Genomic DNA, 15,066 nt, shown 5'->3' with positions numbered 1-15,066 from the left:
TTTGGCACCTGTTTTTCTTGATAAACTTTGACTGATTGTCTGTTTCTATGTGTTTAGCTGGGTGGCTGGAGAGTGGGGTGAATGCAGTAAGTCTTGTGGGAAGACTGGCACTCAGACACGCTCTGTACGCTGCGTCCAGCCTCTAGCCGACGGCAAGATCAAATCCATCCGCAGCCGTTACTGCAGTGACGAGCGCCCAGAGTCTCGCAGAGACTGTAATCGCAACCTGTGCCCTGCTGAGTGGAGGCTGGGCCCCTGGTCACAGGTACAGACATCTGACATGCTGTGTTTCTATCCGTATAGGTCTGCGCGTGGGATTAGTTTGATCAACTTTTAGCATAAAAATAATGAATGTTTGTTTGTGTTTGTGCCGTTGTAGTGCTCAGTGACGTGTGGTAATGGTACGCAGGAGAGGCAGGTGCTTTGTCACACCCGTGACAACACCATTGGACTGTGTCTGGACTCCAAACCAGCTGCATTAAGACCCTGCAGAATGGATCCCTGCCCAAGTGCGTATTTGATTATGTGCTCACATTTTCAGTAACTTTCATTAAGTCTGAAATAACAACCCGAAACATCTAACAGATCAGTACATTCAAAATTAAAGTCAACATGAAGTGCTGTTCACAGCCTATTTTAAATTGACAAATTTTTGAGTGTAGCAAGATATTAAACTAGAAACAATATAGGGCAGGACTTGAGAGCCATTGACAATTGGTTGAATCATTAAAAGTGGGTGTAACATACCAAAATGGAGTCAGATGGTTGGTTGGAAAGGATTAAAAGTAATGCTCACATAATGCATCTCTCCGAGATAAGGATGTATCTAACTGGTTACACTTTACAATAAGGATGTGTACATTATCTAACATGAAATACCAATGAACAATATTTTAAAACATTCATTAATTTTTCGTAAGATTCAGTCTTCAGTGTCACATGATATGTCAGAAATCATTCTAATATACTGATTTGGTGCTCAAGAAACAGTTCTTATTTAATGAACAGTTTTGCTGCTTAATATTTTTTCAGTATTCTTTGAAATCTTTTGTGGCATCATAAATGTCTTTACTGCCAGTTCTGATCAATTGAATGCATCTTTGCTGAATAAAGGTTTAAATGCTTAAGAAAAAAAGTAAAACTGACCCCAACAATGAACATAACAATGAACTATAGTTTATATATATATATATATATATATATTTCTAACATTAACTACATTAATAAATCCTGTAAAAATTGCATCAATAATTTGGAGGATAAATTATAATATGCAATGCCAGTTTTATATGTCATCTTCCAAGTGCAAGTCAGAAGTCGTAGATATCGATTATCGATTTTCATTTCATGTTGATGAAGACAAAAATATATGAAGCCAAGCATAGACAATTGGGATTATTTGAATGTACACCTACTAATGATCTGTCAAGCATGCTTATTAATGTTATTAATGAAAGTTGTATTATCTGTACTAGTTTTTGCAGAAATAACAGACTAATTCATAACATGAATGAATACACTAATATAGTTGATGGGATTTTTCGTTCTTTCTTTCTCTCTCTCGCATTCTCTTTGTCTCCCGGGCTTTCTTTTTCCCAATCCCTCTCCCACATACAACAGGGAGCACTTCTGACTTCAACAAGCACGGCAACTTCCTGATACAGTGGTTGTCGCGTCACGACCCCAAATACCCCGTGCAGAGGATGTCAAGTAAAGCGTCTCTCTCCAGCCACGTTGTGGCGCTGCGCTGTCTCACCTCTCTCAGCTGGACCTTCCCTCTGTCTATCTGCCTGGCTTTACAAGGCAAACTCCCCTGACTGCTTCCCTCTTCCGAGGCTTGCACGCTTCTTTTTCCTGGGTGGTAGTCCTCTTTTATGGGGCGTTTCCGATAGGGGGAGGTTTCTCTGTTTCTCTCTCTCTCGCTCTATCTCTCTCTCTCCTTTGTGGAGCTCTGTGTTGTGAACGCTGGCCAGTAAGAAATTGTTGACAAAACATAACATGTAAAAAATTTTGGGGATGTTTGTTAAAGGAGGGGCTTTGTGATTGGACGGGCAGCTTGCGGAGCTAATGATTGCGCTGAGCTTTCCGCAGGGGCGACGCGTTTGTTTGAATCACTGCCCTCTGCAAGCTGTTTCCATATGGCTCACGCTCTCAAGGCGGACGCCGTTTTACAGAGGCGCCGCCTGAGCTGCAGGTGTGAAGGGGGAAAAATAAACATGAAAAGTGGCTAAAACATTAAAAAAGAAAAAAAAATGACAAAAAAACTTAAGCTTTATTGTGAATGTGAACTTGTCACAATGAGGAAATCTTTGCTAAGTGCTCATTCCACATCCTAGTTCATTCTTGAAAACCGATGGGACAAAAACAAACACTCAAACTAACAAGTTAAGATGTTACCATGGGACGTACTGTTGAACTGCCATCGTACGTGTTGGTGGCCGATGGTGAACATGAGGTGGAACTTGCTAAACAGGGTCACTTTACTACACACGTTCAAATGCCATAACCACCTCATCCTCCATCCTCTCTTTGACTGTTAACAAATTCAATAAATGCAGCTTATTTGTGCTTGCAGACTTTAAACAAACATATAAATATATTTGTATTTATATATGACTATAAATCTATATGGGTACCAATAATATGAAATATTAATAATTTGTTTTACCATGAATAAGCTGTAGCTTATTAGCCTAACATTTTGACTGCTATTGATCGCTTTAATTCTTGACTGTTACGTGTATTTTTTAATTGATTTTACATAAATACAAAACTATTGCTATTTAATAACAGAAGATAAGTGTTTTTGGGGAAAGGGAAGACCTATATTATGCAGGACTCACTCAGCCAGTTGCCTCTCTGTTTTTTTTTCTGAGAGTTGTGGTTTCATTTTATCGGATTCATGCACATTAAATATCTCCACATGGTGATGAGTGATGTGTGTTTTCGTCATGCCTTTGTGTGTGCGAGCATTTCCGACACACGTGTGCGTGCGTGTACGTCTGCCAGCATGCGTTTTTAACTACGGTTACCAGTGGCCATACAAAAGACGACACATAAATATACCTCATGAACTTTCATCCACATCCAAGGGGGGAGTGGGGGTGGGGGGCCGGCCAAAGAAGAGCGTAAGAACAATGCCTTACACTACGTTTGAATGTATCGGCATTTATCTGCGAAAGTGATGGCTTAGCGCACAGAAACCAGAGGCAGCTTCAAACAAAGCCTGAATTAGAAACAACCGATCAACCAATCATCACACACATCCGAAAACAGTGGCTAAAAGCGTTTTAGTGGAAACCTACACTCAGCATCTCTTTATCACTTCAGACGTGTCATTGTATCGTGAAACACATTTCTGTTGTGACTATGTAGCGAGCTATCTGAATAAACATTGGTGTTTACTGTATTTAATAACATTTATGACTGTTATTTCCTTACTTATAAGAAAAAAATGCTAATATTATATACTATGAGTAACTGTCATGTTACTTCACTGGCCCAACTGCGTCTTGGCTGGCTGTTGTGGGGGAAAATGTCTGGGGAACATTCAGATGGACTTACGTGCACTGCGTCTATATGCACTTTGATTTATCAGGGAAACTTTATTAATGTTTTGTAAATGTTTAATATATGACACTCGTATGTGCCATGCCAGTTTTTACATCATCATTGAAATCGTGTATTTTATTTAACCAATGACCTATTTATTTATTTACTGTTCATCTGAATTACCAATGGATTAATTGTTCTCAAAGTAATGAAGTGTTTAACCAAAGTTACTGTGAACTTGTACCTTTCAAAACAGTTGATTTATTTTTCTGAAGAAGACAACTCTATCTGTATGTTTAAATGGGGGTGGGAGTGCATTTCATTGTTTCAGTTTCTGTCATGGTCAACTGCAAAAGTAGGAATAAAAACGTGTCATAAAAATGGAAAAAAAAAATATCTTATGGCTTTTTTGCTTTCTGTCTGTTTTTCTGTGACAAGTGGGATTTTTTCCCAGTTACTTTAAAGGTGCACTACAGAACATTGGCCTCTCCTTCACCATCTGTGGTAGAATTGCAGGTTATTTTGCAGAGATGTTTTATTCTTATGTCCGTTGTGCTACAAGTATAAGGCTTACTGTAGTGAATCAGGGTAAAGAAAAAAACACTGATGTTTGTCATGTATTCACAGAATAATGGGTTTTTATAGTGCAACGAACAATTTATGTTTTAAATGTGACCAGATTTTACCGAATACCCTGCTCTCAGCTGTCAGCCATTGAAAATCCGTTTGATGATCACCAATTTTTGGAGAATCTTGCAAAATGTTTTAGCTAACGATTATATAAATAAATACAATCCATATTCAGAAGGACAAATAACCACATTCAAAAGGAAGACAAAAGAAAACTGCATGTTAACCTCACATGTTAACCTAACATGTTTAGTCCTGTAGTATGCATCTATATGCCTGTCTTTGCAGGCTTGCTTAATGGTCAGTTCATAACTCTGTTTCTTCCTTTGCTTCATCTAATGCTTCTCTTTCATGTTTTTTCTTTCATTTCTGCTTATTTCTTACTCAAGCAAACTTGTTAAAAGCATGAGAAGCGTAGAAGACACATATCTAGTTAGCTACACATATCCTTATTAAGCTCCCACGAGTTTCACAATTTGAGTTGAATTACTGAAATAAATTAACTTTTCCACGACATTCTAATTTATTGAGATGGACCTGTACATATTCATCATAGATTGTAAAAAATGGTGACTTGATCGTTACCTTAAGAATTTTTTCTACTTGATCTGAACTTTAAATTTAGTTTTGATCATGTAAACAAATGTATTTAGCTTGTTGCGGTGATGTTAAATCATATATTTGCCTTCAGTTGGATTTCAATGTACATACATACTGTATGTCTTATCATGCCCCTCTCTTGTTTTGCAGAACGTTGTCACGGTGACCGTTCTGCATTCTGTCGCATGGAGGTGCTGCAGCAGTATTGCTCCATGCCGGGCTTCCAGCGCATGTGCTGCAATTCCTGCAAGGTTGGCAATTCTACAAAGACCACTTTGCAACCATCCAAATCGAAAAGCACCACCAAAGGACGATCCACCACAACCCAAAGTCCTACACGCACCACGTGGACCACCACGGCAGCCTTTTTGCCGTCTACAGAAGGGAAAAGTGCCACATCTGTGAGCACACCTTGGTTATATACAGCCTTGGCAACGTCAACTGATACTCACAGATATACAACAGTGCCCTTATATCTATATACTACAACTCCTATCTATAAGCACACTACTCCAGAACAGAGCACATCCTTTGCCATTACTACACCATCTAGGATCATATCTGCACCTGGAAATGACGTGACCGAATTACCTGTTAGCACTGTTTCTGTAGCAACAAGGATCTCATCTGCACCTGGAAAAGACATGGCACACAGCACCAAATTACCTGTCAGCACTGTTTTCCCCGTAATTTTCAGTGATCTGAATGATGTTACTCTCAATCCCAGCACCACCGTCCAGTTTAAAGAGTTTGATGGGAGTAGTGGTGCACCAGATGTGGACAGCAGTGCGGTATTGCCGTCAACAACAGTGAATGGTGTGAATGAAAGCGAATTGATAACCTCTGGCAATGTGGACATCAGCAACCCAGTGACAGCAGAGGTGTTAACAACCACTAAAGAAACTGCACCCCTGGTACCAACCTCTATATCTACAACTTCCAGTACACCACTGTCCAGTACAACAGCATCCAACACAGAGAAGACGAGCGAACGGCCGAATAAAGTGGAAGAAGCGAGTGAGAGCAATGCTATTGATATACCATATCAAATAATCCCATTGGACAACGAGTTTCCTGTGAATAACATCATCCCCAGGAGAGGACGAGTGTTTCTGTGCGAGAAAACACGGAATAAGCGCATCCAAGAGCTGCTTGAGGAGAAGCGAAACTTTTTGAGGCGGATGAAAAGAGCACAGGGAATTTGAACCCTGTCCAGTTTCTCTTATAGAGATACAGCTGCCAAATGCAACTTTTGAATCCAGATTTCATCTTGGTATTTGGGTCAAGACCTGAAAAATGGCTAAAATATTGCAGTGAACTGATGCTTTTTCCCTCTTTTAATAACATGGCAAACTGATCTTTGTGGAACAAACTACTAGCAAGTGTTTGCACAGTTACTATGAACCTCAACAACGTCCCTTTAGGAGGTTTCACTGAAGGATCTTCTAATTCAAAGTGATTTTTCATTTTAAGGGCTTAGTTCATCCAAAAATTTTAATTCTGTCATCATTTATTCAACCTCATGTCTTTCCAAACCTGTATGACTTTCTTCCTGCCATGGAAAACAAACACAGAGATTTAGCCATTTTTTTTACACCATTTTCCATATTAAATAGGTGAATGGTAGTGAGGAGCTGTGAAGATCCAAAAATGACAATAAAACATACAAGTTATCTTCGAAGTCTTCTGAAGCCATGTGGTATTTTGCGAGAAACAAGTCATTTTTCACAGACAGCATCATGAATAAATCATGAATCTTTAAAATCACTCACATTCCAGGATATTCAAATATGGTTCATTAAGATTTTTATGGTACTTTTATGGTTCTGTTTTGTCTATTTGAAAGCTTGACTGCTTCTTGTCCCCATCCCCTTTCATCCATTTTCATTTCATGTTTGGGTGATCTAAAAATCATAGAAAGAGAGTTATTATCATTTGCACAAATCTGTGCTTCTCAACATGTTTTTGCCCAAATATGCTCAATGACCGATACAGACGATAGGCACATACTGTATTATGGGTAAATTAGCATAGTTTTTTTTTTCAGTTGGCACCAGTCTGAAATGTTCATGTTGGCTAGGGCAGGGGTCACCAAACTAAGTCCTGGAGGGCCGGTGTCCTGCAGAGTTTATCTCCAACTCTAATTAAACACACCTGAACCAGCTAATCAACGTCTTACTAGGTATATTTGAAACTTCCAGGCCGGTGTGTTGAGGCAAATAGGAGCTAAACTCTGCAGGACACCGGCCCTCCAGGACCGAGTTTGGAGACCCCTGGGCTAGGGTGTGTTTCAGCTGAACATTTTATCATAAAAATGACTGATAATTTTACAGAGTCAAAAATATGGAACCTGTGGTAGTGATGTGAAAAATTAGCCCAGAGAAGTGAATCAGAGATAAATGAGAACATAACCAGACATGACATGCAGTTAAGACATTTATATTCTTACCTACAGTATATCACAGCCTCATCTGTTCTGACTTACAAGGTTGAAAAAGTTAAAAAAGTTAAAAAGTTAAAAAAATTACAAGGTTGTCTTCATCGATGAGTCATTTGACAAGAACTCAGGGATGCACCATGTTACATACATACAGATGTTAATTTTATGCTTGTGAATTATATTTCCTTCACCAGTATGCAAGCTTGTGCTGAAACTTTATCAGACCAGGTCAAGATGATATATGTTTTTATTTGTGAGATAATGACTTGTTATAAGAATATGCTACACCCCTACCCAAAGACGTCAAAGACTCCATTATATAAAAAGCAGAAGAAAATGTCAAAAACAGAAATAAATTGTATATATTGCAAAAAAGAGTTTCAGTTTTACATTCCTCATACATTTTCTTGTGCTTTTACAGACCTTTTTAGATTTTGATTATTTCAGATTAAGTTTATATATTTAAATGCTAAAACTATATGTACCAATTTATTATTGTTCTCTCCATAGTTTGCTTTAAAATACTTGAATATGCAACTTGCATGTTGAATAATTGTGCTCGTAGGACAAACTTTTACAGCTGTTTGTTTAAATAAATTATACAAACTTTAAAAAAGAAAAAAAAAAGACTTAAAAAAGTGCCCATACTCATCTCATTATTTTACATCTTTCTCATCAAGAACTGGGCCAATCAGAACAGAAGAACAGAAGCCGTACCTCTGCTGGAGCACCTCACTTACATCCTCTCATTAGCTTTCATCGTCACTGCAGGCGAAAGTGTGGATGGACCAGTCAACACAAGCTTCACATCCATTCCTTACAGGCTCAGGAGCTAATAACAGAGGAACATGACCCATATTGAAGAAGAATCACAAATACATTCTATTCAATAACATCTGGAAATTTTTGAGTCTGCTGAGAAAAATACACCATTAACATCACCGGTATTTGCCGGAGAGTCACAGAAGAGATTTTAACAACTCAAAACTTTACCAAGGTAGGCCTACCAACATCTACAAAATTCATATAATTCAATATGAGCACTTCTCATTTAATTCTGAGCTATTCTAGCTAGATATATTCTTAGTATATCTGTGGTTATCTCATTTGTGTCTGTTTTACATCTTATAAGCAATTATAGCAGAAACACTGATGAAAATCCTGACCAATCAAAATCAAAGCTGATGAAACTGAGCTATGAAAGATCAACCGCTAAACAACTTTTTCTCGTTTCGTTCCTCTTTCTGGGGTAGGTTTGTGAAATGTTAGTCCACAAAATAGTTCACAAGATATTATACTGCTAAAACTGATGTAATTTCTTCATCACTAGCGGTAGCGGAGCAGGAATTGGTTGGTTAAAGGGATAGTTCACCCAAAAATTTAAATTACCCTGTGATTTACTCACCCTCAAGCCATCCTAGGTGTACAGTATATGATTTTCTTATTTCAGATGAATACAATCTGAGTTATATTTAAAAATGTCCTGGCTCTTCCAAGCTTTATAATGGCAGTGAATGCGTGGTAATTAGGGTTTCCAACAATTTCCGATAATATGTGTGTGGTTTCATACATAAATTGCCAAGGTGGCATGTGCTCCAGAGCCCTTTTCAAGCAGGCGGATCGTCATCTACTCTCCATCAGAGTGACGGACTTCAAAACCGCGGAGCGGACATGCTTTCGAGGAACGAAATTCCTCACGGGGAGTGGAGGCTGCATCCCAGTTCGGTTCATATGATTTGGGACCACTTCGGGAGAGCGGAGGTGGATCTGTTGACGACGAGCGAGAATACACACTGCCTGCTATTCTTTTCGCTGTGTCACTCGCCGCTGATGGGGGACGCTCTAATGTCACGCTAACTAATAGCCAGACTTTATACGTTCCCTCTGGTGAAGATTTTGCCTCTGGTGTTATGCAAAATCAGGGAAGAGAGAGCGTCTGTGATCCTCATTGCCCCGAACTGGCCAAATCAACCTTGGTTTCCGGACTTCAGGGAGATGCTGGTGCCTCCCCCTTGGCAAATCCCCCTCAGGAGGGACCTGCTGTCTCAAGCGAACGGCTTGATATGGCACCACAGCCCGGAGCCTTCATGTGTGGCTACATCAGGGGTCCTAGAGGGGCTAAGTGCCCTGCCTCCCTGTGTACTTGGCAAGTCTTGTGCACCTTCTACTAGGCATCTGTACACTCTTAAATGGGGAGTGTTTGTGAAATGTTGCTGTGATAGAGATACAGGGCCGGTGCCCCTCCTCTCCGAACGTGTTCGAAGTGAACTGAAAAAACAGCACGATTATTAACATTTTTTTCTTGAGTGTGTGTGTGTGTGTCCCTTATTCTTTCCCTTATTTTTCCATGAAAAACCACAACTTTCCCTTAATTTCCTTTTCTGAAGTTGGAAACACTAGTGGTATAATAATAATCATAATAATAATTAGGGATGCACCGATACCGATACTGGTATCGGTATCGGTATCGGGCCTGATACTGAGCTCATGTACTCCTACTCGTACTCGTTAAAATGCCCGATACCAAACGCCGATACCCCACAGCATGTGATAAGCGCCATATTCAAACAAAGAAACCATTGATATAGCGCTTTTCTGGGCACTCAAAGCGCTTTACATAGAAGGGGGAATCTCCTCAACCACCATACTGATATATTGATATAAGCCAAGAGGAGACGTGTTTTCCTTTGCTAAACAAAGGAAAATGTGCTTCCTTTGCTCCTGTAAACAAACCTTGGTTCTCGCGAGACTAGCATATTCTCAGCATTCTCACCGGACCTTACACCAAAGCCACTAGAAGGCAAGCCTGCAATCTTTAGTCAAAAAAGCTTAACGACTAATGCTAACGCTTTTCCTTTGGCAGTACGTGGGAAAGGAGACCAGAGGCGTGTTTTTTTTTTTATGTATGTCAACGGAGGAGAGGCTTCACTATGCTGAATAAACAGCTTTTATGAGGAAACAGCTTATCATTTAATGAATCGACAGCCTATATCGTAAAACATGTTTTACACTAAAACAGGGGTGTCAAACTCAATTCCTGGAGGGCCGGAGCCCTGCAGAGTTTAGATTCAACCCTAATTAAACACACCTGATCCAACTAATCAAGTCCTTCAGGCTTATTTGAGAACTGCATACTATGTGTGTTGGAGCAGGGTTGGAACAAAAGGAATAGGGGTTATGCGCAACAGACTCCGTATTCTGTTAACCGGGTCTCGTCGCTTCCGGTTCAAGCGTTTTGCTTATGCTTAGTTAAATATGAAGCTGTTTTTCTCAAGATGCCTTCAAAGTAGATACCAATGATGATCATAACCAATGTCCATACAAACGGAAGCAATGAGGCCTGTTTTCCGGGTTTGGTCAGGTGATGTTCGACATATACCCTATTATGTTTGACACCCCAGCACTAAACAATACTTTTGGATTTAACTATTTTAGAGTCTACATCGAAAAAAAAATAGTTTTATAAGAGAAGTCTCTGATGTTTTGCAACAGGGATACAGCTTACGGCACTTCTCATTTATTCCTATCCGTAAACGGCGATTGACGGTGTGTTCCAAACGTGATATATCACCCTCCGAACACAACTCTGACTGAAATTCAATGACATCAAGGCTGTAATGTGATTGATTATTAAGACACACGTGATCCAAGTTGACCGTAAAGCTTTCTCCAATATTTAGTAATTCATAGTATTCACATGACGTCACACCCTTACAGGAACGCCCACATGGAGGGCAAAACAAGGCTTTCCTCCACTGACCGCCAGTTATTTTTACGAGGTTTGCATTTAGTAGTAATGTAGTAAGACATCAGTAGTGATATTTAAAGGGCACCTATTATGCCCCTTTTTACAAGATGTAATATTAATCTTATGGCTCTCCTGAATGTGGCTGTGAAGTTTCAGCTCAAAATACCATAAAGATAGTTTATTATAACATGTTGAAAAGTGTCATTTTTGGGGCGGGTCTAAAAAGTGCTGTTTCAGGGGTGTGTTCCCTTACATGAAAATGAGCTGCAACTTCCTGCCCGACTCCAGAAGCGGGCGGAGCCTAGACGTCTCTGCTTTGCATATGGCAATAAACAGAGAGGAGACGCAACATGAGCGAGAGTGAGTGGACCGGTATTCAGCCATACATGTACGAACCGGACTCAAGACCCAGAACAAGGAGAGACTACAGCAGAAGAAACAATAATGTGAATGAACCAGAATGTCTCGGAATGGTAGTTTGAATCATTTATGTACGTATAGTCAGGGGCGTCATGCACTTATTATTTTTGAGGGGGCACGAGTCAAAAACTCCCATTATAATCACTGAAGCTGTTTAAACTTTGAAATGCATAACTTACTTACATCTGCACTTTGTTGTTTCTGATGAGAGAATTAATTCGCCAGAGAGCAGAATTCAGTCAGCGATACGTGAAAAAAACTAGTGTTTTAGCGATGACTCCTCTGAACACCTCTGATTGGCCATTGCATTCATAAGCACAACAAAATCATGTGTGGTTGGTTATAATCAAGCGGCAACCTTCCGGTCTCTCTCTTGAAACCAACACGGAAGTGACTTAAACTGCAATTCATCGACTGGCCGCTAGAGACTGGCTCCAAAAGGGAGTAAATCCCATAGACACCCCCATGTTAAAATGCCCAATTTTACAGCCAAAAAAAATGTTTACCAGCTCCACCCACGTCCCGCCTCTTTGCCCATTTTCGATTATCGAGAGTGACGCGCTGCCAAGATGGCGACAGCCCGCTCCGCCCACTTTAGGCTTCAAAAATGCTCTTCAGAATCCTACGGGTGACGTCATGGACACTACGTCCATGTTTTTTTACAGTCTATGATTAGAATGCATAGTGCTGTAAAAACGCGTCTGTCTCTGGCTCAGCGCCAGCCAGCAAACACAGACTTGAATTTAGCACTTTGATGTGCCACACATCACGCCCGTGTGATTGAATCAAAAAGCAAAAATTCCAAATCCACTTGGCTCGAAAATCTGAGGGGGCTAGTGCCTGTACTTTAGTACATTTTTCAGGTATCTGTACTTTACTGGAGTAGTTTTATTTTGAGTAACTTTTACTTTTACTTCACTACATTCCAAAGCATAAGATCGTACTTTTTACGTCACTACATTTCATAAAACATATAGTTACTCCTTATTTTCAGCAACCAGCTCCCGCCTCTTTGCCCATTTTCAATTATCCGGGAGTGACGCGCGGTGACGCACTGCCACTTTGAGCTTCAAAAACGTTCTTTAGAATCCTACGGGTGACGTCATGGACACTACGTCCATGTTTTTTTACAGTCTATGATTAGAATGCATAGTGCTGTAAAAACGCGTCTGTCTCTGGCTCAGCGCCAGCCAGCAAACACAGACTTGAATTTAGCACTTTGATGTGCCACACATCACGCCCGTGTGATTGAATCAAAAAGCAAAAATTCCAAATCCACTTGGCTCGAAAATCTGAGGGGGCTAGTGCCTGTACTTTAGTACATTTTTCAGGTATCTGTACTTTACTGGAGTAGTTTTATTTTGAGTAACTTTTACTTTTACTTCACTACATTCCAAAGCATAAGATCGTACTTTTTACGTCACTACATTTCATAAAACTTATCGTTACTCCTTATAATATATCACGGGCTCCAAGACGCATGCCTTGTCCAAATACCCACACTTGCGGTCTTTGCATTTGACCACTTCACTACTTATATGACGTATTTCCTGTATTTGGCCCAAGTGTTCAAGTGAGCATGAAGACCACAAGTGTGTGTACAACTTTTCATTACCTGATGGGACACACTAGCGTTGTAAAAACGCGAAGTGTTTACAGAGTTGTATTATTATTTTCAATATTTTGCTTCTAAATGTCTGATCAGTAGTCCATATAATAGATGACACAATTTAATTAAGTGATAAAAAGCAGTTGCAAATGTTAAATATACTAATCTTTGCAGCAATAAAATGTGTAGCACATAGTTTTACTACCAAATTATGTGTAATATCTTATTATTATTCATATTTAACTTACATTGGAAAGGTTTCCATGACCTCTTGCGCGATCTTGGCAAAAAGTCTCACGATTTATTTCCAGAACATGATTAATGATGGGATACACTAAGCCTCGAATAGCGCTCCGGAGCGGTATTCGAGATAGTGTGGATTTAGTGTGCGTTCTGCCGAGTTCACGCTGCACGATTTTAGCCCGATTTTTCACTCGCCGACAGGTCTTGCGAAATCGCAGACAAATGCCCGAAATCGGAGGCAAATCGGTGCTCGTTCACGCGAGTGACAATCACGCAGTGTGAATTATCAAAGACGCGATCTGAGGGAATCGCCGACACGTCGCCGACGCCTGTGAAATATGCATCTCCCTCCTGCATAATCTGTTTTTCTTTTTCTCCTTGTAGCTGGAAATCAGCTCACAGACAATTTGCGGGCTTTATATATATATTTTTTAATAATTACAGTCTTGGCGAGAACTCCGGTCTGAGGGACAGTCTTGTGCACTTACTTCCTGTCGCGCACACGCGCTCTCAAGTGGCCAAGACTGCAAGTGTGGGTATTTGGACAAGGCAGCAGAAGCGGTGTCTGATTCATGAACGAACCGATTCTTTTCAATGAACCCGTTAAATCGGTTCGCACATCGCACCAAACGATTCTTTCACGAATTAGAATGATCCGATTGCAGCTGTTCTTGAGTCGACAACTCACTGAATCAAATGAACCGTTTAGTGCGAGTCTCCAGTGAACTGAATTCAGAAATAAGAACCGGGAGATCTTGTGAGTGCGTGCGCGACTGATGCTGCTAAAAGTAAGTTACTAATGTCGAATTTTAGGATGAATTATTGTAACTGAAAATCATATTTAGGTCAAAACTGTCAGTTGTTTGTGAACTAAATCTGCTGTAAAGGGTGATCTGTTTAAGCCCACTGAAATGCTTGAATGCAGACACATTAACATCAGTCTCTATGTTTTAGGTAAAAAAAACACATAAAATAACAGATTAAATAAAATAACTCCAGCACGTTCATCTTCCCCGCTGCTGTAACGTTAGCAGTTTAACTAAAGCTCTCCAAGAAAAACATCAAGGACAGACTGAAATTCTGCAGGAAGTGCAAGGATTGGACAGCAGAGGACAGGTGCAAAGTTATTTTCTCTGACGAAGCTCCCTTCCGACTGGTTGGGACATCTGGAAAGTCGATTGTTCAGAGAAGAAAAGGTGAATGCTACCATGAGTCCTGTGTTAAGCATCCTGAGACCATCCATGTGTGGGGTTGCTTTTCAACCAAGGGAGTGGGCTCTCTCATAATTCTGCACAAAAATACTGCCATGAATAAAGAATGGTATCAAAACGTCCTGCAAGAGCAACTTCTTTCAATGATCCATGAGCAATTTGGTAATGATCCCTGCATTTTCCAGCATGATGGAGCACCATGTCACAAAGCAAGAGTGATAAAGAAGTGGCTCGAAGATCATTACATTGAAATTTTGGATCTGTGGCCAGGCAACTCCCGGGATCTCAATCCCATAGAGAACCTGTGGTCAGTCCTCAAAAGGCGAGTGGACAAGCAGAAGCCCACAAATTGTGATAAACTCTGATAACTAATAAGGCAAGAATGGATCGCCATCAGTCAGGATTTGGCCCAGAAGCTAATATCCAGCATGCCAGAGCGAATTGCAGAGGTTATGAAGAACAAGGTTGAACACTGTAAATATAGACTCATTATATCTTTTTGCCAATAAAAGCTTTTAAAACTTATGATATGCTTATCGTTGTTTTTCAATATACCATAGAAACATGTGGAAAAATAATCTACAAATACTGAAGCAGCAAACTTTGCAAAACA

The 15,066-nt window shown here is 40.1% G+C and overlaps 1 protein-coding gene across 1 annotated transcript in view; it reads left to right on the top strand.

The window, feature by feature from the left end:
* Window positions 1-7,581, top strand: part of LOC107665531 (A disintegrin and metalloproteinase with thrombospondin motifs 2-like) — a 17,921-nt gene extending 10,340 nt beyond the window's left edge. Inside the window, exons 2-4 of the mRNA XM_016456445.1 lie at window positions 58-265; window positions 380-509; window positions 4,933-7,581. Coding sequence (XP_016311931.1) covers window positions 58-265; window positions 380-509; window positions 4,933-5,987 — 1,393 coding nt within the window. The 3' untranslated portion in view covers window positions 5,988-7,581. The remainder of the gene's footprint in view (window positions 1-57; window positions 266-379; window positions 510-4,932) is intronic.
* The last annotated feature ends 7,485 nt before the right edge of the window (window positions 7,582-15,066 follow it).

The sequence above is a fragment of the Sinocyclocheilus anshuiensis genome, unplaced genomic scaffold, assembly GCF_001515605.1.
Source record: "Sinocyclocheilus anshuiensis isolate Anshui unplaced genomic scaffold, SAMN03320099.WGS_v1.1 scaffold607, whole genome shotgun sequence".
In the NCBI taxonomy this organism is placed as follows: Eukaryota; Metazoa; Chordata; class Actinopteri; order Cypriniformes; family Cyprinidae; genus Sinocyclocheilus; species Sinocyclocheilus anshuiensis.
This window is presented reverse-complemented; position numbering and strand designations above follow the sequence as displayed.